Here is a 24,891-nt window from a genome sequence, read left to right as displayed (position 1 = left end):
TTCAAACAACTTTTTAATTTATTACTGAGAGCTGACTGGGAGGTTATGCGACTACTTGAAGATCTTGCCGTCATTGAATTTGCGACCTTTGCTGTCCTCACCAATCCACTTAAAATACTGGTCTACAAGCTTCTTTGTCTCCTCCGCATTGGGGTCCAGTTTCCTCCAATCATAGGACTCATAATCAATTGTCCAGTCCTCGCAGAGCTGAGACAAAAACAGAGTATTAGTCAAATGGTATGGGGTACAGAAAAGTCTGGGAATGATAAAAATGGAGTACAAAGACAGGGCATGATCAAATCATAAGTAGAGAATATAGGGTGCTGTGTACATGACGTCAAGTACATGGCATGAATATAAAATACGTGACAGACCGAAGACAAGGCACTGCTGAAACAGTATGGTGAACAGACAAGGCAATAATCAAATGGTACAGAGTATCAGGAAAAAAGGAATGAAAAGAACTAATTAATTTATGGTTGCTTCCACATTGGTTGCTTCCACATAACATGCAATATGTCTACATCTTAGTAAGAAGTATTCTCCAATATAGTAAGCTTCACTGTGGAGATACCGAGCTTGCTAAGGATTCCATTATATGCCTTCTAATAATCGTTAAAGGTTTATGTCATCACAAACCACTGCCGAAGGTGACAGCAGAGATGGATACAGAAAAACAAATATTTCACTGGTCAATATCACAAGAAAAAAGACGATTTATGTGGCCTGCTGTTAGTTTTGTGTAGAAATTCTCCAAGTGTACTTTTGGATCTCTTCTGAATAAAGATGGTGCTTGGCTAAAACTAGTCCTCTCCAAGCACAATCATCGACTCATAACAATCCCATTTACATTCAGACTTGTTACTTCCCAAAAACGTCACTTCTACCACCTTGTGCTTAACCAACCTACATCCATATTTACAAACAATCCCTTTCACTACCTTCTGTGAAACACTCATACCATTATCATCATCATTCAGATCTACTTTCCCGTTCCAAAGGGGGTGAGGTGGGGTCCAAGAAAAAACTTGAAAAAGCCACACTCCCATTCACCCACCACTCAAGCCCCTGGAATCCTGGTTCCACCTGATGGGAATAAAGCATATAGTTTCACATTCACCTGACAGTCCATCAGTCCACTGTTTAGTTAAAAAGGGATGCTAAACTCTGATCATACACTCCTCCACACACAATTCATTCAGCCAGTTCAAATGTTTGTCTTTCCCTAGCCTCATTAGCTCCTTCACCTCTCTCACATCCTCCACATCAATTGTTTATTGGTAAATGTCAACCTAAATGACTGTCATAGTTCTCTTTATAAAACTTTCATCAAGCAGAGAACTACTAAAAACCTGTTCCTCAAAGTACTGAGCTTGCACTACCAGTAAATATAAGTCCTTTCACCTCAACTCTTTCCTCTCCACAGAGTTTGAAGATCAATGTGGTGAATCCTGTGCATACAAAAATTACAATCATGCACCCAATGAAAATCATCAGCCTCAGATACCAGAAACATCACTCTTACTGCTGCTACACAAATTTACTTAGTTTAGGAGAGTCCCTAATAGTGAAGGGATGCTATATCTAACAGAAGGATGCTGGACTGCAGAATGAGAGCTTCAGCCTGCAGTCCAATAGGTTCACATTCAAAGTGAGCATGGGGTCATAACATCAGGTACCATAAGTTGTGATTGTGAAATGTAGACCACCATTGATTCCAAGACCAAAATTTTCCTCCAAACATTTCAAATAAGCACAACAGTTTACAGGTTCCAACAGTACCTTCATCTTTCTATTTATTACAGAGCATCTGGGACAGACTTTTAGCGAAAGAGCCCCATCAACAGTTGTTACTCCCCAGGATTAAATATTTGAGTTCATCATCATCATCCTGACCTCCTTTCCCACCCTAAGGCGGGGTAAGGAAAACCAGAAAGCCAAAGTTTGCCCAATTCAAAAGGCTACACTTCCAGTCACTCGTCACTCAAGCCCGCGGAATCCTGGCTCTATCTGATAGGCCAAAAAGTTTCACCATGTACTGCAGCTTCACATACACCTATCTGATAGAGTCAATCCGAATGCTGTCACGTTAAAAAAGGGGTGCCAATTCACTGGTCATGCACTTCTGTGCACAAAATTCATTCAGCTAGCTCAATTTCTTGTCAGTCCCTCAGCCTCATCAACTTCATACCTTGCTTCCTTAAACACCCAACCACCATCTCTCTCCACCTTCTTCTTGGCCTACCTCGCCTCCTCTCACCTTCAAATTCGTTCAGATATACCTTTTTCACCACTCTATTGTCATCCATTCTCTCCACATGACCATACCATGTAAGTACATTCAGTACACTCTCTTCGATCATCTGCCGATGATGCAGTACTATATGCAAATACCAGAGAAGAGCTTGGTAGACTAGTGCAGAGTTTTGTAGATGTCTGTGAGCATTGTGCCTTGAAATTAATGTAGAAAAGAGTAAAGTGATGGTTATTGTGAGAGAAGGTGACTCCCAGAGTGATGTTACACTGAATGGAGAGAGAGAGAGGAATTAGTGACGGAGTTCAAATATCTGGGTGCAGTGATAGAAAAGAAAGGAAAATGTGCAAAGGAAGTGGAAAGTAAAGTGACACTGAGGAAAGTAGCTAGTGCTATGAAGGCCTTGATAAGAAAGAGGCTTGAGTGCTGCAGCAGTGCAAGGCTTGCATGAAGGAGTGATAGTGTCAACATTGACATATGGGTGTGAGACTATAGTGTGGCATGAAAGTGAAAAGCCAAAAGTAAGAGCAGTGGAGATGGGACTGTTGAGGAATGTATGTGGAGTAGGCTACAGAAAGTGGATAGGATACGGAATAATGCGATCTGTGAAAGATGCGGAGTTGAGTTCTCCAAACTTACAAAAATGTACAATATCCTGTGGCTCTATCAAATACGTTTATGTGATGCTACAGAATGTGGGGAAAGTTTTTTGGCAAATGAGATAGAGCCAGAATTCCGCAGGCTTGAATGATGAGTGAATGGAAGCGTGGTCCACTGGACTGGGCAAACTTGGGCTGTCTGGACACTGATGCTACTCACCCTGCTGGGGAGGGAGGGGTGGGGGATGATGATGATGACAACGACAATGATGATGATTCTGTGGCTATTTACAGAGAAGAATAGGAGTACTTAAGCACAGTTTTTTTGCTAAAATATTCCTCCTTCCAATTAGGTGAAGAAAGTGGGAAGTATTAATGCTACAGGTAGGGCTGCGAGAGGTAGACCGAGAAAGACCTGGCATGAGGTCATAGCGCATGACTTCAAGGATAAGAGACTGAATAAGGAGGCTGCTAAAGACTGAGCAGCACAGAGAACCGCCATTAGGTGACCGAAGCCATAGCATGCGTGCATTTTGGAGCCTTCAAAAAAAAAAAAAAAAAAAAAAAAAAAAAAAAAAAAAAAAAGCTACCAGTGCCTTAAAGGATATACGGCTACATTAACTTTGGATAACCGTTATACTACATGTACTGCATACAGTGGCTTATTATGCTACTGTAATCATTACAATTAGAATTTTCCTTTTTCCTCATGTCATCACTGCCACAGCTGGGAGCTAGTACAAACACTAGCAGTTAATCCATGATGATGTATCTTAATGTGCCGAAAATCAGCTGAAAATCAGAATCCTCAAAAGTTTATCCTGGATGTGATAATGAGAAGTAATTGTCACCATTCATCCTGGCTGAGTAAAAGACTGCTTTTGTGTCAAGAAATGCAACTACACTATTTCTACAAGGGCGATGCAGATCACACCCCTAGCATGCCTCTCTGTGACGCTCACCGGAAAGGCAAGTTCCTGCCCTCGCCACACCCAAACTCCTGAGATGTTGTTGTTACCATCTTCACCGAACACACCCATGGAGGAGAAGGCATTCTTGCGGAGCTTGTCTAGCCGCTGGAACATACCTGTAAGGGTATCCACACTTCAACAACTTTAGCCAAAATATGCATTTTTATTATAGATCAACTGGGAAATTAAATCCTTCAATCTGCCAAAGTAATTTTTATTTCAATGTTTTCTTCAAACTCCCTTACTCAGCTTGGGGGAAAGAAACTGGACCATAAAGAGGCTCAAGGATACCATTTTTTTTTTTTTTTTTTTTTTAACCAACTGTGGTAGGTGGGGGCCCCAACATCCACTCACTCAATGTAGGGATGCCTTATGGTTTCCACATAGAGTGACAAGCCAAAAGGTTTTCTGTACCCAGCAAACCATTTACTATGCGAGGTGGTAACCATATAACTGCGGTTTTTGTAAATGTTAAGTGTCCCCCAGATTTCCCTATCTAAAATCGAACACTGTCATGATAAAAAGGGGTGCCAAATCCCTGATTATACACTTCTCACTTTTCATCCAGTCAGATCGATCTTTTGTCAGTCCCCTAACCTCGCCGACTTCCAAGCCTCTCATCCTCACCCATTCATCCACCATATCCTCCACCTTCTCCTAGTCCTCCCTCGCCTCCTCCCTCCTTCAAATTTGCTCCAATATACATTTTTCACCACTCTATTGTTATCCATTCTCTCCCATACCATCTCAGTACACTCCTTTCAATTCTGGTGTCCACAGACTTCCTCACTCCAATCTTTCACACATCACATTATTTCGTATCCTATCCACTCTCTGTATTCCACATAAATTCCTCAGCAGTCCCATCTCCACTGCTCTCACTCTCGACTATTCATTTTCATGCCACACCATAGTATCACATCCATATGTTCCCATCTCCACTGCTCTCACTCTCGACTATTCATTTTCATGCCACACCATAGTATCACATCCATATGTTAAAGTTGGCACTAACACTCCTTCTTGTAAGCCTCATGCAGCTGCAACACTCAAGCCTGTTTCTTATCAAGGCCTTCATTGCATCAGCCACTTTCCTTCCTTGTGTCACTCTACTTTCCACTTCTCTTGCACATCTTCCTCGCTTTTCTATCGCTGTACCCAGGTATTTGAACTCTCACCAATTCGTCTCTCCATTCACTGTAACATCACACTGGGAGTCCATTCACTGTAACATCACACTGGGAGTCACCTTCTCTCTCAGTAACCATCACTTTACTCTTTTCTACATTTACTCTCAAGGCATGACACTCACAGATATCAGCAAAATTCTGCACCAGTCTACCGAGTTCTTCTCCGGTATTTGCAAATACTGTAGTACTGCATCATCAGCATGCAACAAATCTGAGATACTCCATCCAGCACCATTCAATACCAACGCCATCCCTTTTCTACATTACTTGTACTCACGTTTTTTCTTCTCTCATCATCCCATTCATATATATATTGAACAACCATGGGGACACCACACAACCTTGTCACATGCCCACACCGATCGTGAACCATTCACTTAGATGCCCATTTACCCTTACACATGCTTCACTACCATCAAAAGGACTTGACGTTATCATCTACACCGTACATGCACAAAACCTTCCACAATCCTTCTCATTTACTTTGTCATATGCTTTTTCCAGATCCTTGAATGTCATAAACCCCTTTAGTCCTTCTCACACGCCTTCTCCAGTATGTGTCACTGCAAATATTTGATCCACACATCCTTTGCCATTCCTAAAGCCACACTGTTCATCACTCACCAGGACTTCTGAAATCTCCCTTACTTTCTGTACAATAATACTTCCATATACCTTCCCTACCACACTCGATAAACTTATGCCACGATAATTCTTCCACTCACATTGCTCACCTTTATTTTTGGACAGGGGTACAATCACAGCCTTTTCTCACTCTGTTGGCACAGATTCACTCAGCCATTTGTTCTTACCTATCTCCAGCAAGCACTTCATTCCACAGTCTCATCCATCCATCATCCAATCCTATGTCGCTCTACAGAGGAGTATAGGAACCTGAGGCTAGGCAAGTTGGTCCTTACATCCCCCCCTCTCCAAGTCGTAAAATGTTGTCTAATGGAAGCCAAATCTCAGCATGACGCACAACAGTAGGTTCATGTTTTAGCCTGTGAGGGCCCATCATCCGTCTCCTGCCTCCCAAGGCACTTCCCACCTCAGTCTAGCATGTCACATTTATCAATAAATTAAAATCTTACCTCCAATAAGGTTACAGGTCATGAAGATCCTGCTAAGTTCCTCAGCATATCTGTAACAATAAAACAAACCTGTAATGGTAACTTCAGCTACGACTACACTAAACCTGACACAATCCTAATTACACAACAGTACTCTGGTGCAACTATTTTTATATCCTTCTACTCCTTGCATGCACATTATCCACATGAATTTATTGCAACCAACAGGAGATCCACAAAAACTCTATCTCCTCTGACATGGCTACCATGAGTTTGAGAAATGCTCATAAAATTCATTTGCCCACTATGCTTCCCCCCCCCCCCTCAAACCCTGTTCCTTTGCAATGTTTTGCTGACTACCTGTGCCTGTGGTAACAAAACACTGAATCTAAGGTCCATCTAAAAGACAAACAAATCAGTAATTGCTTAAACTATGATTTCTTTTAATCCATAAACATAATGCCCAACTTTATGTAGCACACCTTACTGATAAAACATGCTTCAAAATCTTAACAAACACTGCAATGGCCTTGGTGTAGACTACACAGAATATTTTTTTTGGATTAATTACTTATCCTCTTCATTGGGGAGTGAAAAATGAATGAATGTATTTCTTGTGGAAGTAACGAAGTAAAGGGGACAGAAACATGGAAATGAGATCACACATCACTGCCTTAATTTGTAATTAATGATGATAACACAAAATAATCCTGATGCCAACAAATCCATAAATCAATTCTCATTCCCCCCCTCTCTGAAACCTCATAATCAGTTCCCTCCCCTTACTCCACTGTTAGGTGGAAAAAGATCAGGATGATGATGATGATGATACGGCCAATTATTAACAATTAAAGCCATGTTTTTTAATTTCACTGTAACCTTCAATGTATGAGTCAAGCTACAAGAATGCTCTCCTTTATACAGAAAAGGAATTTGCTTTACCCTTCATTTGACACCAGTACTGAACATATCAGCAAGGAAACACTTCAAAGGGATACTAAAACAAATCAAGGCATTCCTCATTAAAAATAAGAAATTTATTCCTCATTAAAAATAAGGAATTTATTAAATTTATTTAACCATGCAATTAGCACTGTTACTTTGAGGAAACTGAGAAGTACACTTTAAAGGCATCAATGGAACTTTAATAATTTTTCTGAGTTTTACTGTGGCTTTAATTGAGGGAGGCAAAAAATTGGAAAAAGAACTTTTAATGAGAACTTCCCATCTGCAAAAAATTTGATACGCTTCAATTCTAAGAAACATGATAAACATCTTGACTGAACTTTCATTTATACTTTAGAAGGGCAGTGATTTTTTGCAACCGAAAGGTTAAACAGCTTTGACTTCACCTGTATATTTCATGACCAGAACAGTTCATACATCTGAAGGAAGCCCATTACCTCTCTCTCTCTAGAAATGGATAAATAAATTATCTATCCATCCATCTGTCATCCAATCCTACACTGCCCCATGAGAAGCACAGGAGCCCGGGGCTAGGCAAGTTGGTCCTGACATTTAAGATGAGAGTGAAATAAATAACAATAATAATAATAATAATAAAAATCTAATCTATCTATACATCGACGCCCTAATCCCGCAAAGGGTGGCCGCAGACAAAAGAGATATCTGAAAGGAGCCTGTGGAGAGAGAGACTGACTAATGAGGAAGTGAAGGAGTATTGTGGTGTGGATGTGACAGAAAGCGTTAGGAGAAATATAGAGGTGGTTTGGACATGTGGAGAGGATGGAGAGCTAGAGACTAACAAAGAGAATGTATGTGACTGATTTGGAGGGGGGAGGAGTGGGGGGAGGCTGAGGATGAGATGAAGTGGAGAGGTATAAGAGAGTAGGGGGTGTGAGCCGGGTGGAGGGCAGTGAAATGGCGAGGTACAGGCAACACGGAGGTGATTTGTTTGTGGACATCTCTTACGGGATTAAGGCTTCAGGCAATTTAAACAGATAAACAATAATAATAATAATAATAATAAAATAACAATAAAATATTAATAATAATAAAAATATGCATAAAGAAAGAAATTCATACTTGTATTCACAAAACCAGATGGAGTAGTGTTCTGGGTCAAACTTTTCCCAGAAGTAAGGAACAGATTTCTCCTCATCGTTGTTGGAGTAGAACCGCTTGAAGTCATCCAAGTTGAAGTTGCTGCAAAGAGAACATAACGTGAGGAATATTATCCAATGAAACTACAAACAGAAAAAATTAACTTTGAGAAACCAATTAAAGACCTGCATTTTTTAAAAATTCAATAACAAACAGTAAAAGTAGATTTACTGAATTGGAGGTGGGTGGGGAAGCTCACCATCCACTCACTCGATGTAGTGCTGCTCTCAAGTGACTGCCCTTTCCTTTTCCTTTCTTCTTCCTCTCTTTCCTTCACTCTTTTCCTTCTGTCTGTGGGTGACTCTACACTGAGTGACAAACCAAATGATTTCCTGTACTCAAGGAAACTATTTACTATGCTGGGTGGTAACCATATGACCAATTTATGGCACCTGGTGGTTTAATGGGTAATTAGGACGCTTCAATCGGATTAAGCCTGTGTATGTTTATATTCAAGGGGTGGTTGGGGTTTATTCTCACATATTGCCACTCACACATGAGTGTGGTTGGTCACTCTCATCTTAAATGTCAGAAATTACTTGCACAGCCCTGGACTAAGACATTCCTGAGGCAACACAGAATTCGATGATGTGCATATGCATGTGGATTTACTGAATGCTTTAAAACCTGAAATAAGGCAAACAAGGAACATGGTAAGCAAATGTATGTTTCATCATTATCATCTAATTCTGTGTTGCCCCATGAGGAGCATAGGAATCCAGGGCTAGGCAAGTTGGTCCTGACATTTAAGTTGAGTGCCCAGCCTCGCTCACCCCTGAGCTGCATTACATGAACAATAAACCCCAACCACCCCTTGGATATAAACCTGCACAGGTTCGATCTGATTGAAGCACCTTAATTACCCACTAAACCACTGAGCCCCATAATTTGGTTATACCGCATGGTTATCTCCCAGCGTAGTAAATGGTTTCCTGGTGTACAGGAAACCATTTGGCTTGTCACTCAGTGTAGAGTCATCCATAGACAGAAGGAAGAGGAAAGAATGAAGGAAAGAGAGGAGGATGGAAAAGGAAAAGGTAGTCACTCGAGAGCAGCACTACATCAAGTGAGTGGATGGTGAGCACCCCCACCCACCACGATGTTTCAAGATACAAATTTATTTCAGGAATAATACGACTAAGTAACCATTAGTAAGAATACTCAATTCAAGCCAGACTCATTATTAAACAGGTTCTCCTTACTAGAGGATCTTCAGGCATCCGATATTTTGCTTTAGTTGCCAATTTATAACTCCTTTTTCCGGTAAACATCTGGCCCATTTCTGGTTTTACCACAGCCACGGTGGAGAAACATCACAACTGGCACAGACCACACCGGGTAAAGGACTGTTGAGAATGAGAGCGATTCTGTGCTAATAACCTAAAAGCAGTCCTCCAAATGACCACACTTTTTCCCCAGTGCAACCCAACCATATAACAAAGGATGCCTGCAATTAATGATAATAATAATAAATCATAATAATAATAATAATAATAGTATTCATCATCATCCAGACCTCCTTTCCCACCCAAGGACAGGGTGAGGAGTAACAACATATAGACACCCCAAGTTTGCCCAATCCAATGGGCCACACTTCCATTCACTCATAATTCAAGCCCCCTGAATCCTGGCTCTATCTGACACACCAAAAACATTCACCAGATTCTATTGCTTCACATAAATGTATCCGAGTCAATAATAATAATAATAATAATAACAATAATAACTATGTTTATGTGAAGCTACAGAACATGGTGAATGTTTTTGGCGTATCCGACAGAGCCAGGATTCCGGGGGCTTGAATGGTAAGTGAATGGAAGCGTGGCCCATTGGATTGGGCAAATTTGGGCTGTCTAAACATTGCATCTCCTCACCGTGCCCTTGGGTGGGAAAGGAGGTCCGGATGATGATGATGATGATGATGATGATAGTAATGACAATAATAATAATCATAAAAATAATATTAATGCAGACTAGCTAACTTCAGTTAACATGCCAAAACACAAAGGTAAAACAGGGCAATTTCACCATGATGCCATCATCATCATCATCCAATCCTACATTGCCCCGTAGGAGCCCGGGGCTAGGCAGTTGGTCCCGACATTTAAGATGAGAGTGACCAGCCTCACTCATCCCTGAGTGGCATTACATGAGCAATCAACCCCAACCACCCCTTGGCTATAAACCTTCACTGGCTCAATCCGACTGGAGCGCAATAATTACCCACTAAACCACCAGGAGCCAAAATTTGGTTATATGGTTACCACCCAGCGTAGTAAATGGTTTCCTGGTGCACAGGAAACCATTTGGCTTGTCACTCAGTGTAGTCACCCACAGGCTGAAGGAAGTGGAAAGAATGAAGGAAAGAAAGACAGAAGAGGGAGTGTAAAGTCACCCGTAGGCAGAAGGACAAGGAAAGAATGAAGGAAAGAAAGACAGAGGAGAATGGAAGGAAAGAAGGATGGAGAGGAAAGGACAGACACCCGAGAGCAGCACTACATCGAGTAATAGTTCCAATTCAAAGGCCCCAAACTCCTGAACTAGTGCATGGATTCAGCTTCTGTTGAGCTTAGGATTTAGAGGAATGCCGACCTAACAAGGTCATGTGAAGTTTTCAATCCACTGTGCTTAAAAAATGGCACTGGAGAAATGAGAGTTTACTGAAAATTTAAGCTTGTACTGGGGGGGGGGGTGACTATTATGTACATGTTTCAGGTTAAAAGTGATTCAAAACTGTTTGCACTGTTTCTGCATAGTTCAAACATGCATGTGCACACACACACACACACACACACACACACACACAAAAAACAGTATCCTGTCATGCACTCATGCCACGGGAGTCCCTCCCGACCAACTTACCGACCGTGAAACAATCGGTAAAACAACGATGGATGCCATCGATGTAAAGTTCACCCAATACAAGGAATAGGCCCTCCTGTATGGTAGCTTGGACTACCTAAGCCTAGCTACAATCAATACCGGTAGTGTATGATATGTAGTGTGGTATTAAAATAATAATAACAATATTACAAAAAAAACAACAATCAGGTCGTGGTGAAATTAACCTGTCGGGCAGAGCAATTTCTCCACGAGACAATTTTTATTTTAAAAATCCGTGGTGTAGGCCAGTTTTTTTTTTTTTTTTTTTTTGACAAGAATGGTTATAGGTACCTTTAGCACCCCGTCTGGGATACATGGCGTCTGGCAATGAATGAATGAAAAACCATCGTTCATGGCGAAATTACCCCGATTTACCCTAAACAATAAGGTTTCACTACTACTAATATTTGTCACCTGCTTTGGTTTCTGATAAAGCCATAACAGGACTTCATCAGACGTAAGAGGAGGTTACTGATTTACCCTTTGCTTGACACCTTGCAAACAACATTGTCCAGCAAGGTAACACATCAAAGGGAGGGATAACCTTAGCAACAGTGACAAAGAAAATCACCATCTAGACCCCCATTCTCCACCCCATATTGCAATGAGGAGGGAGGGAGGGAGGGAGGGGGGGGAGAGAGAGAGAGACTCACTGAGCCTTAACATGCCTTTCATTTTTTCCTTATGTATTCTGGAACAGGGGAGGTTAGATACAACCTTAACCAAACCCATGAAAACAAGTGGCCTTTTCAAAGCCTAGTATAATTATCCTGAAGTACTACAAATAAACTAAGACATCATCCAGACTCAGAGTGTTATGGGTTGTTTGTTTTCATCTGACAGAACTATGCCATTTCCATAACTTGAATGGTAAGTCATGGTTGCATGTGACTCAAAGCTTTACTTATGAGATGGGAATGAGTCCCCTTAGCACTAGATGAATCAACCCCCTTATCTGACTACACTTGGTCATCATTTGAGCTGAACAGGGTGACGGATTTTTCTCAGGTTGGAACAAACACACTATAGCCACTGTAACGACTCCAATCTGACTATACTTGATCACCATTTGAGTTAAAGGAGGTTAGGAATTTTTGTCAGGTTAGAACAAATGCAGTGCAGGCATTGCTACATGTGGACTTAACTGACCCTGCAGGTAAAGCATCAAGTGGATCCCTGGGCTTGGGTGCAGGTGGTTCTGCTGGTTCAGAGGCAGTCTCTTTCTCCTTCTTGGCTGGTGTTTCCTTTTTGGGCTGCTCCTTCTTCTGCTTCTTCTCCTGCTGCAGGAAGAGATAATATAAAAGGTATATGTTCCTGCTGGCACTGGAGAGTAAACTTCCTCACTCACCTTCTCCTCATCCTCCAATTTACAACACAAAATATGAGAAATGTTGATAGTTTGAAAAACATTCTTGAAAGAAAAAGTGGACTGGCTACTTACATATCTTTAATCAAGTACCTCAACTAAAAGGTAGAAACCACAACATAAACTTACTGCTTATGCTGGCTTGTTTCCACGATAAACGTTGGTTTATTTCCAAAGTATTTGTTTTCACCATAGGCTACGGATGAATTAACACCTAATTTATGCTTTAAGTTGTAATTCATTACGGTAAACAGTTGCTCTCACTTAAAACAGCATCCTGAATTTATAAGGACAATATACAACTGAAGGCATAAACACTGATCCAATCTGTACTTATTACCAGTGAGTTGGTGGAGGATTAGTGCCCCTCCCTGTAAAACAATTAACTTTAAGCCCTTGGCCACCCCGTTTGGGATACATGGCGTCTGGCAATGAATGAATGAAAAAAGAGATTTATTATTGTTCAGTTAAAATCTGGAACAGCATTTTTGTCCACAACTGTACTTTACTCGAAACTTTAAATGTCACACATGCAACATTATATTCCTGACAATATTACACTGCCCAACCAACCTTCTCACCACCACCAGCCTGCTTGATCTTTCCCTGCACTTCAGCGTACTTCTTGTTATCAAACTGAGCCATTTTTTCACAGAGTTTGAAGTCTCCGATGATGGCCTTGAATTGTGGTTGGTTGATCATGGTGGAGAACCAGCGGTTGGCGTTCTGGTAAGGCTTTCGGAAATTTGGGTCCAGGACATACTGCAAAATAAACAATCACCATCATTCTCTTCACAGGATTATATGGAAATCAAAGTATTTTAGTGGATTAACCAGCTGGGGTGGACATGTGCTAAGAGTCCTCTGCTTTATACAAAAAAACATCAACATCTTCCAGGTTTCACAGACAAGTATACTGGTGGATCTGTTTCACAGACCTTAGCCCCCTCCACATATTGTGCTAAAATCATGTCAGAAAAGTGCCAGAAGTGTGGCAAATCTCTAAGTAGAAATGGCAGGAGCTTGCACTACCATGCAAACAAAGATGGCTACCAGTGTCCTGCATGTAACAAAATAGTGGGACAGAATGCCCTTAGTTCATTTTGCAGTTGCTGTGAAAGATGGTATCACCTGCGTGTACAACACTGGCATGGAAGCTGTATGATGCATTTGATGAGGAAGCCAACACTATGTGGTTTTCTAGCATGTGACATGACCAGGTTGCAGCTTTCCTAAATAGGGGTAAGAACATACCAAGTGCAAAATGAGGACTGAGAAGGTGAGGTCAGAACTAGAAGTGGTATCTCAACAGCTTCAACACATCAGGCCAACACAAAAGCACAGGATACCAAGCCTCAGGCTCAGAGAGGAGAATACAGTACAGGAGCAGTGAGGATATGTGTAGTGGACGAAGACATAGCACTAACACAGAGACACTCCATGATCTACAGAAACAGGTATCAGAAATATGGGCAAATACTACACGTCATCCAAGATGAGGTTACCAAAGCAGTCCAAGAACAAGTGATGGAAGCATTTGACAATGAGGAAAAAATTCCTAGTTGTTCACAGCCTCCTAGAACCAAACCAAAATATGACAAGTAGGGAAAAATGAATGACAAACTGTTCAAGAGATTGCATGCATCATACTGGTGGCAAAAAATGTGGAAATAACCCAGGAAATCAGCCTTGGTTCTAAGAGAACCAACTCCAAACCTAGGCTTTTGAAAATCAAGGTAAAAGAAAAAAAATCCAATCTGAACTACTAAAGTGTGACCAACTGACTTTGGCAAACTCAGGCTGTCTGGACATTGCTACTCCTCATCCTGCCCTAGGGTGGGAAAGGAGGTTTGGATGATGATGATATATACATACACACACCAGGAAACCATTTTCTATGCTGGGTGGTAACTACATATCCAAATTATGGCACCTGGTGGTTTAGTGGGTAATGGTACTCAAGTCAGATTGAGCCTATGTAGGTTTATATCTAAGGGGTGGTTGGGGGTTTATTGCTCACATAATGCCACTCAGGGATTAGTGAGGCTGGTCACTCTCATCTTAAATGTCAAGACCAACTTGTCTAACCCTGGGCTCCTAGGCTCCTCATGGGGTGACATAGGATTCGATGATAGATAGATATATATATATACTGTATATGCATATATATATGCATATATATATTATATTATATTATATATATATATATATATATATATATATATATGTGTGTATATTTTGAGCAACCATGGGAACATCACACAACCTTGTCCCCTGAAATTTTAAAAACCAATACAGTAATCCCGCATTTTTTGCGGATTTTTTGTCTACGGTTTTGCCCTCTCGCGGATTTTCTTAGCATTAATAAGTTCAACAAAAATATCCTTGAATATACAGAAAAAAAAAAAAAATGAAATTCCCGCAGCTTCCAATTGTAGCGCGGTAAACTCACGCCACCCTCTGTCCCTTTCCCGTGGCCCCTCTGCCAGTGTTACCATATCTAGCATAATTTTATTCTTTTAGCATAATTTTGATCAAATTTTCGAGTCTGGAATATTTTTTAGCATATTAGAAGTTTTAGAATCATTCTAGCATAATTTAGAATAGAATGGAATATTTTTAGAATAATTTTATAAAAGCTACAAATCAGAGAGAGAGAGAGAGAGAGAGAGAGAGACGAATAAGGTAAGAAGATGTTTGAATAGTTGGTTACTTTCAGTTTGGGCTTGGTTGGGTTGGATTAGGTTAGGTTAGGTTAGGTTGGATTAGGTTAGGTTAGGTTTTAGGTTAGGTTCGGTTTGGTTTGGTTTGGTTAGGATAAGTTTGAGCTTTGTACTTTACCCATGAAACCTAGGTTTTTCCGATGGATTTTGGTATGATTCATTCGATTTTCAGCTTCATTTCAGTCGGAAATGACCATTTTCTGTGTTTCCCCCCCTCCCTATAACCTCCGATTCCCCAAAGATCCCTCATTATTTCAGGGGGAAGGGGGGGGGTCATATCTCAAAATCTGGTTATTTCCGACGGAAATGATGCTCAAAATCGAACGAATCACATCAAAATCCATCAGAAAAACGTAAGTTTCATGGGAAAAAGCAGTATGGGTAGATACCGATATTTATCCTCTTACTGTATGTAGGTTCATTTTAATATTTTCATAGTAAACAATACATAATTAATATGTTGCACGAATATGTATAGAATTTTATCATTTAGCTTGAAGTTAGCATAATTCATTTTTTACTTGGAACAAATATGCTCAATCGAGCATAATTTTTTCATTGCCCTAGCATAATTTCGTTGTTTGGATATGGCAACACTGCTCTCTGCCCCGGAGTCTTCAGTCCGCGCCTGACTGCCTTAAGTGGCTGTTGTGGTTGTAACCACATTATGATATGAGCCTCTTGCCTCCCACTTGCTTTCCACATGGCCCCAGGACGTAAGCCAGCCTCACCAAAGGCTAATACTGTAATACAATTAGTAAGAACTCCAAAGTGACAAAACGATCAAGTTATGACCTTAGCAGAGAAAATTGTGTTACTGGACAAGCTAAGAAACGACCGTGCGAGTGTTTGCTATCACCAGTTAATGCATCTTTTTATTTTGTACTGTTTTGTTAATAAATGTGTAGATAATTGTGTATTACAGAACGGTGTTTACGTTTTTCCTTCATAATGGAGTATGTGCTTTCAATCTTGTAAGAAGGTATTTCGGGATGAGTATGGAGGTTTCGGGACAATTCGCAGTCACAACAAACACAAAACAATTCGCCTTCATTAATGAAGATAGCTATGGGTGACGCTAGAATATAATTCAAAGGCGACTACAGCGAGGAAGAAACAAGTTAATTATTGACTAAAGGTGCAACTAATAAATAATATCCAGAACCTACGCTACTGAACATAGACTTTGCTGGATCCCCCTGAAATATAGTTATTAAAGTATTGATTAATTAATGATAAGTATATTGATGAAAGTATTGATTAGTATATTTATAGAATGGCGGGGAATCGTCCAGGGTGCGAATTGTTCTGAAGGGGAATCGTCCATGTTTTGACGGGGAATTGTCTGACGGCGAATTGTCTCGCAATCAGTATGGACATGGACTGTGTGATGGACAGCATGGTGGACACAAGTGCAAGTTTTCAATTGTTAATAGAGTATTCGCGGAATTGACTTTTCGCGGGAGTTACAAGAACGTAACTACCGCGAAATATGCGGGATTACTGTATTCCAATATCATCTTTTCTTTAAACAAAATCAAGGGAAGTCTTTGAAATAATAAAGATGCTAAAGCTGCAGAACTTTTTGTAGAGATGTATTTATTTATTTATTTTTTTTTTACTGTATCTACTTAATACCCCCGAGGATATACAATTAAGAATTTTATTCACACATCCCTCTCTGGTGTAGTCTGGAACAAAAGTTTGCCTATTTCACTTCTTGTTTTTCTCTGGTGACTAACATTACTGTACTGGGAGGGGTTTTGTGTGAATTTCTTTGACACCAAGAAGGGAAGTGATGGACATCCCATTAAATACTAAGCAGATACATTGGAATAAGCAAACTCCTGTCCCCGACTTTACATGGCATGTAAAACTGGCTTTGAAACCTGCCCTCTCTGCCTGGTTCTAGCAAGAATAAAATGAAAAATGCCAAAAGACTGAATGGGTTAAAGGACAGATCAAATACCTGGTAAAGATGGAGGAGAGTGCAAGTAACAGTGATGTCAGCAAGAGAGATGCGCTCTCCCACTAGGAACGTGCGGGTCAACAGGTGAGAGTTGAGAGTGGCCAGGGCCTTCTTTACATCCTCCTTGGCTCGCTCAGTGTTGCCCTTATTGTATTGCATAATGCCAAGGCACGGGAATACCCATGTGCATGATGCTGGAAGGATCTCATTGTCTGAAATGCCACAAACAAACAAGCTACAACACTTACAATTTTATGTTCACTACCTTTCAAATTATAAAAGAAGATCATCTCCTTGTAGCACTGCATTCAAAGATTTTTCAGTGGAGGAAGACAAGGTCAGAAGTGTGTAGCCAAAGCTATGCAGTTCTAAGAGCTATACAGGACAAACCAAACCAATTCTCCTAAGCTTCAAAATACAAAGGTAAAATTATGCTCTTAAAACACGTTGACCTAATATCTGTAAGAAGAAATAATTTCATCCAACATTCTTTCCCACCTAAGTTTACATAGCAGGGAACACTTGGCAAGGCCCTAACCTAGGCCAATACAGTAGAATTTGAACCCACACCTCTTTTCTGGGGAGACAAACTACCTAACTACACCACAGAAGCACCTTGGATGGGCTATAGTCTCTTAGCACAACCACATAAGGATGAGGCAAGGTATGTTCCAATAAATATGATAAAGCAAGAAAGAGGAAGAACTATAAACAGCATGCCCAGTTATTGGAAGAAATTGGGGGGGGGGGGGTTACAAAACTCAAACAGCCAAAGACTCCTTACCAGCAAAATTCATCCAGGCCACCACCTGCGCCTGGTCCATGGGAGTCTTGCCCCTCAGTTGCTCATTTGCCACGGCCCAAGAGATGGCGTTGCTCTCAAAAATATATCTGCCATCACTGGTCTCGAAGGCAGGAACCTGCAGCCATTAGAAATAACTGAAATAAGTAATGTGACTATTCAACATGCATCAAATTGCACACTTAATGGCAACTAATGATCAATGGCTATGAATTTAGATATTTTATTCTTATAAGAATTAGAGTAAAAAAAAATAATAATAATACTTTTAGAAACTAACCTTTCCAAGCGGGAACTTCTTAAGGAAGGCATCTGTCTTATTGGTCTCTCCAAAGACAAAGTTCTTGTCAACAGTGACCTTAGAGCCGCTGTATTGGGCTGCAACCAGAACCTTGAAGGCTCGGAAGTTCTCAGGGTACGTGTACAGGGTCTGCAATAACATACAATCATAATTTATTTAAACCTGGAATATGGTTAAACTACAACAGAGCTCCTAAGCATACAATTTACAATTGTATTTCATTCTCACAAAGTGTCATTATCACGATTATTTTTAAAAATTATGGAAATGAGTAAATGAAAATGCCTAACCTGATAGGACCTGACAACCTAACCTAACTGGAGCAATTTGGGGACAAAAGAACTTTGTGTCCAAATCTACCTACTGCCCCTGAAGGATGCCACCGCCACTGTCAATAAAGTTGCTAGGCCTGTGTGAGGCTACAGAATGCAATTTAATCCCCTCCCCCCCTCTGACAGCAGTGTCTAAAAATGAAACAGAAACTGATAATTTAAAGGTTAAAGTAGGAAAGACACTGCCATGAATGACACCAAGCTGGTTCAATTAAGAATGAGTAGTTTAGCCATGGGTCCCTGTGCTCCTGTTTATATGGAGCAAAATGGGATTGTATGGTGACTAAATTAACAAAACACATACAGTTGGGAAGTGGTTATAAAGAAGGCTATATCTAACATCTGTAGTTCACAACGTCTCTTCAGAAGAATAAATGTGTCGATTCTAATAATATTAAAATATTAAATCTATGCTCTGGCTGGATTTGAATACAAATTAATAACAACAACAACAACAATAATAATAATAATAATAATAATAATTCACTCATCTTAAATGTCAGGACCAACTTGCCAAGCCTCTGGCTCCTAAGGTCCTACGCTCCTCATGGGCCGAATAGGATTGGATGATGGGTGGTGATAATAATAGTAATAACAAATAATAATAATAATAATAATAATAACTGGATATCCAGCCTCACAATTTGGTAAACAAATGGTAAACACCGCCCTTAAGCAGCACAAGCACCTTAACAAATCAGTTGTTCCTGATAGCCTGTTATATTTTTCTAATTATTTCCACGGTGGTAAATACACATTTCTTGTGAAATCTGTTTCCCTGTTGTTCTTGGATGCTCTGCTGCGAAAACTCTTATTTACATTCAAAGCAATGGCAGAAGGGACTGTCCTACGTGTTTAACTAAACCTAGTTTAACTGTACCTAATACATAACCTAACCTAACCTAACCTACAACTGGGAAACTGGAGAACGAAATCCACCTTTGAGTATGTTCAGTGAGTTTCTTCCATTGTGCCGGAAACAATCATAGGCAGCTATGGTTTAAGGAGCGTGATGATACTGGGAGAAATTTTTTCTCTATTTTTCTGAAAAATAGGTGGTAGGTGGTGGCGACCATCATCCATTCACTTGATGTAGTGCTGCCTACTTCTTCCTTTACCTTTATCATTCTTTTTCTGTGCCTGCCCTCCTCTCTTCCTATTTCCCCCATCTTTCCTGTCACTTTGTATAGCTTTTCTTTCCTTTACAGGTGGCTTTAAATTGAGTGACAGGCCAAATGGTTTCCTGTACGCCAAGAAACCATTTACAACGCTGGGTGGTAACCATATAACCAAACCATACGTGTTCCCTACGTGTCAGCAAGTGGGTTGGTAGAGGGTTAGTGCCCCTCCCTGTAAAACAAATAACTCAAAGTCAAGTGGCCACCCCTTATGGGATTATGCGTCTGGCAATAGACAGATAGATAGAGATTAACTACGCAGCGTAACTTAGGACTTTTAGACATGTATTTTTTCCATTGAAAGTTGCCCTTTTAATGTATGTTATTTTATATTTTACACATTATACCAGCCTACTGGAATGGTGATGCTGACTGTTAGCAAGGTAAGTTTTCAGTCTGGAGATCATTGCAGCAAGGTTATTTTTCAGTTTGGAGATCACCATTTATTTGTAAGGCCAAGCCTTTGCACATGGACAGTTTAGAAAGTTTGTGGAATTGTCCAACATTTATTAACTGCTTTGTTGTGGTATTAGTAAGAAAACTGACTGTTACACGGAAGTATGGCTGTGTTGGCCCATAGGACTCCCTAAATAGGAGTGAATGCAGTGTATGTTACGACCACAGGATTTCTAGGTTGGGTCCAAAGGATATGGCTTTCACTCTTTGGTCAGGTCTCAAAAGTGGATGGGCTAATAACTTTAATCTAGTATTTGTCATCCACCATCCAATCCTATGTTGTCCTATGAGTAGCGTTATTAACTTAATTTTTGTTCACGACGATTTTCCAAAATTTGACACTAGTCCATGGGTGTAACAATTCATGCAGAAAATGTGACAAAGCATGGACTTTTGGGGGGAAATGTACACTTTAGCCAGCAGAAATACCTTGCCGATTCAATTCATATTCAAGTTTGTTCCCTGTAAATACTAACTTAAATGATAAACTCAAGAGTAGGTTGACTGACTCCTCCTGAGGTGCATCCTTGCAAGACTGGAATAACTTTACATTATGATCATATACTCACTGTAACTCATGCACTCATCTATAGCGAAGAGCTGGCACGTTAATATCTTTCATCTTGCCTCACAACTCTGACCTGTCATGCACTCGATCAGCTGTTTAGTACCTTTATGTCATGTTCTCATTTTGCCGAAAAATAATTTTATAACCCCCCCACTTCTGCTCATTTCCCTCCAAATAATAGCTTTTAGACACTGACGTGCACACCAGATGCTTTCTAAACATAGCCAAGGCTCGACAAATTTGGCTTTCACTTCCCAGTCCCATAAACACCCACACCGGCTTTATTCTTCATTCAATACCTATGACACAACTATGTCTACATATAAAAATAGCAGTCAGTAGGTTGTTCAACCCCTTATACACCTAACTAGCATGAACAAATGTTTAAAAAGTGGCCGATTACAGTGAAAGAGCGAGATACATACAAACGCTCCACAGACTCACCCCGTTCACCGCCATGGCTGATGTAAGAGGATGAGTGACGGAACCAGCTGCTTGGTGCGCATGCCCAGTACGGTCAGCTAGCGGGCTTTTTGAAAATATTTACAATAACAACCTTCCCTCTATATCCCAATACTGTCTACTGGAATGCTAACTTCCAATAAAAATAGATGTATGAAGGAAGACGGGGTTCTCTAAAGATTCTGAGAGGCTAGAGAGGGCACAGTGTATATATAAAAGAGAGAGAATGATATTAGATACCTCTCCTTTCATTTCACATGGACAGTGAACCTCTTCTAATGAAATATCTTGAATTATCCATTACTGTATGGTACTGCTGTCCTGTGTGCCCGAGTTGCTTACATTTAGTCACTTGTGTTATGCATGTCTGGAACACCCATTGCAATCCACATAGGGTAGACAGAAATTAAATCGTTTTGACATAAAAAGTCTAGGAGACATGCAGGACGCTTCTAAGAGTCTAAGAGTCTTTAATCCCGCCAAATTAGGACAGTAAACTGCAGAAGGGCAATTTCACCCTGCAGTCCTCCAGGTTTACCTTCAGACAAGTCTGAAGCTGCAACAACAAAAGCTTTGCTATATAGGCTTTTTATGAAGAAAGGACCAAAGATAACTCCTTTGGGAGTCTGGAGGTATTCCCCTGAAAATCCAGACCACTGGGATAAGAAGGCATGTTTCAGAATGGATATAGTGTCATCCTGGCCCTCCCTTTGCCTATGCCACTAAAAAGTAATAAAATTGTACCTTGGTCACTAACTAATCACACTACATCAGTAATATAATGAACTGTATAATTTCCATCTTAGGACTCTTACATTTTTGTTTCCCTCTCGGACATGTATGACAAACACATTTCCTAACCAGGACTCAGTATGCCTTCTTGCATGTCAGTTGAATAACCACATAGGTGTTCTCACATATGGGACTGTGACTACATGCAGACTAATCCAGGGCTATCCCTTATTCAGAGCTTTCCTAATGTCTTCTCATTTGTATTACATCTGGTGCTTATATTCACATTGGCTGACCTAGGTGAGGACTGCCTAGTCTCTAGTATGCAGTGATAATGTACTGAAGGAAAAGCCACTCAAAATTTGAATAAACTACAATGAAAAAATTTATGATGACCTTTTTAGTGTGCCTGATGTATGGTAGTGGCTACCTTTCAGTTCACTTGACTTCATATCCTATCATTGGCTGGAACCATGCAAATGGGCTGCAGTGAGCAAACTTCTTCATACATCCCGACTAAACCTAGAAACAACTGAACAAGTAGACATCTGTGACAATCCATGACAGAGGAACAGTGTTTATACACTGGCTTGCTGTGGGTGGATCCAACCTGCTGAAATGAAATTCTATGGAAGGCACTTGCTCTGGACATCTGACCTCTATCAGCATCTCTTCCAGTCATTCCAAGCAGTTACCTTTAAGTATGCTAACTACTAAATATGTCTCTCCCTAACCCTTCATTGCAACCATCCTACATAAAGCACTGGCTCTTTGCAGAAATGAAACAAATACAATCCCCTTCTTTGCTGTAAAGGCTGTTTTGATTAACAAGCTTTATAAACGTGGGCTTTTGCAGTTTCAAAGTTATGTGGCGTAGAGAACTATTTGGAACCCTCCTGTAACTCCCCCATCCAAAAATATTTCTAAAACATCAACAGACTACTTAGAATGTGCATCATTCATATGAAAATAAAAAGGGGAGGGACTGGGACTGTTGGAGTACAAAATCATGTAGCATACTGTATGGGCATGCAGATTGTGCTTATATGTGTAGTTGGCCATCCTGTCCACCACACTCTTCTCTGCCTCCAACCGAATGACAGATAAGAAAACTCTCAATGGGTGCAGCACCTCCCACAGGAACAAGGTAGCAGCTGCTTCTATTTTTAAGAGGTCCCTCTTACAACCAGGTACATTATGGTTCCACCTCTCAGTCAGTGTAGTTTTTATAGTTGTGCTCAAAGTATTTGTCGGTACACCTTGCTACTGGGTGCATGAAGAGGGCACAAGGTACCTGCATTAGTATCCCAAGGGGAAGGGTAAGAGGTTATTAGTGGAAAATAAGATGACATGACCATCCAACAGGGCATCCATTGGGAATGTCAGACTCCCCTTACCATTTTTTTTTTAAATGCTTTCCATGATATGGAGGTGAAACTACAGCCACTCAGTATATTCTTCAACACTGCCTTCGATATTCTTACACTTCCCCCAACTGCCTTCTGAAAACTCCTCTTTTTTTGGCAACTACTACTCAACAATGTCATACTTGCCATTAGATGACCAAGAACGCTACAAGCATGTTAGAGCCTTTATAAATGACAGGATATGGCGATTAACCTTACACCTCACATTTGGATTCTGCCACACTGCTTATCATTTACATCACAATATTCTCTGCTACTTAATCGTCCTGTACGAGCCTTCCTTTTGTTCATTATTTACCTTCTTCATGTCTCATTTCCTTTTCAGTACTTTTCTTAGTCCCACATCATAATTGTATGCATCTGTTGAATCACCTGTGCAGGAACGTATTAATTCTGGAAAAGTTCAACTGCATTACAATACCCCTGAATGGTATGTGTTTTAACATGTGTAACCAGCCCTGTTTATCTGTTCATTTTCAAGGTCGATGTTTCACAGATACTTTTGAAAAATAGACCAATACAGTTAAAAATTAATGTCCTATATGTGTATAATGAGGGGTGAAGAAAAAAAACGGTTATCTGCAATTATTTACATAAACAATACAGCCATTTACAACATATAAGATAAAGGCTATACATAATTTACAAATAGGGTAGGTAGCAGCACTACCTTATATATATATTTGTATTTATATATATATATTTATTTATTTATATTTATATATCGAAGACACATGAAGAAAGACCCAAATCCCAGGTGGGAAGACAAATCTCAAAGTAAGGAAATTCCCTCAATGCTCAAAGTAAGTTGCCTGACACCATGAAATACAGTACACATACGAAACTTTCCCGAGGTAATCTCTTATGATTATATGGTACAGTATTCTCTTTAATGAACCAGGAAGAAATTCCTATGATTGTACTCTTACAATAAAGAAATACCCTATGACTGCACTCTCATCTACTCTAGCAAAAAAATGAGACTAGACTGCTTGATCTGTATTACAGTATATTGCTGGCAAAGCAGGTCGGGTCATAAAAGCTGATGTTTTAAACATGTTCAGCAATGAGGGAGTTCCCTAACCTTGGGCACAGACGAAGGTAGCATCCCTTGCACTCCTTTTTTACTTACGTAAACACAAAGATGAAGGCCGCCGTTCATCCACTCAAGACCTTATCATACAAATATAAAAATATATGTACAACTGTCTATGACAAACATACACACGAGTATTTCAGCATTCTGTGTTGGGGGGGAGGGGGGAGCTAATTGGGACTTTGTGATTATTTTGGTCTTGAAGTATAAATGTGTGAGCGATAAATCTTGTGGCCTAGGCCCAGCTCTTTCTCTCGTATCGTTCAACAATATGAGGAAGAACTAGAATTAAATATACAATCTTGAACTTTAGGCACTATTAAGAAGATTCACCCAATTGGCTTATCATTAAATACATGATCAGGGAAAGGCACCAGATGACTCA

The 24,891-nt window shown here is 40.3% G+C and overlaps 1 protein-coding gene across 2 annotated transcripts; it reads right to left on the bottom strand.

Annotated features, from left to right (window-relative positions):
• Positions 1-21,266, bottom strand: eEF1gamma (elongation factor 1-gamma). 2 transcript variants are annotated; one of them, XM_080271777.1, is made up of 10 exons: positions 21,234-21,266; positions 18,235-18,384; positions 17,937-18,072; positions 17,153-17,364; positions 13,034-13,222; positions 12,244-12,374; positions 8,134-8,253; positions 6,109-6,158; positions 3,816-3,940; positions 1-207 (listed from the first exon to the last, which is right to left on the bottom strand). In XM_080271777.1, the coding sequence occupies exons 1-10, from the start codon at positions 21,246-21,248 to the stop codon at positions 52-54; spliced, it is 1,284 nt and encodes a 427-aa protein (XP_080127903.1). In that variant the 5' UTR covers positions 21,249-21,266; the 3' UTR covers positions 1-51. The 2 variants fall into 2 exon arrangements, with proteins under 2 accessions (XP_080127903.1, XP_080127902.1); XM_080271776.1 differs by having other exon boundaries at positions 12,244-12,371; positions 21,234-21,257.
• Between the last annotated feature and the right edge of the window lie 3,625 nt (positions 21,267-24,891).

The sequence above is a fragment of the Coenobita brevimanus genome, chromosome 47 (genome assembly GCF_032717465.1).
Source record: "Coenobita brevimanus isolate Jiangsu-jjx chromosome 47, ASM3271746v2, whole genome shotgun sequence".
In the NCBI taxonomy this organism is placed as follows: Eukaryota; Metazoa; Arthropoda; class Malacostraca; order Decapoda; family Coenobitidae; genus Coenobita; species Coenobita brevimanus.
The sequence above is the reverse complement of the archived record's forward strand: the minus strand, read 5'-3'. Positions and strand labels throughout refer to the sequence as shown.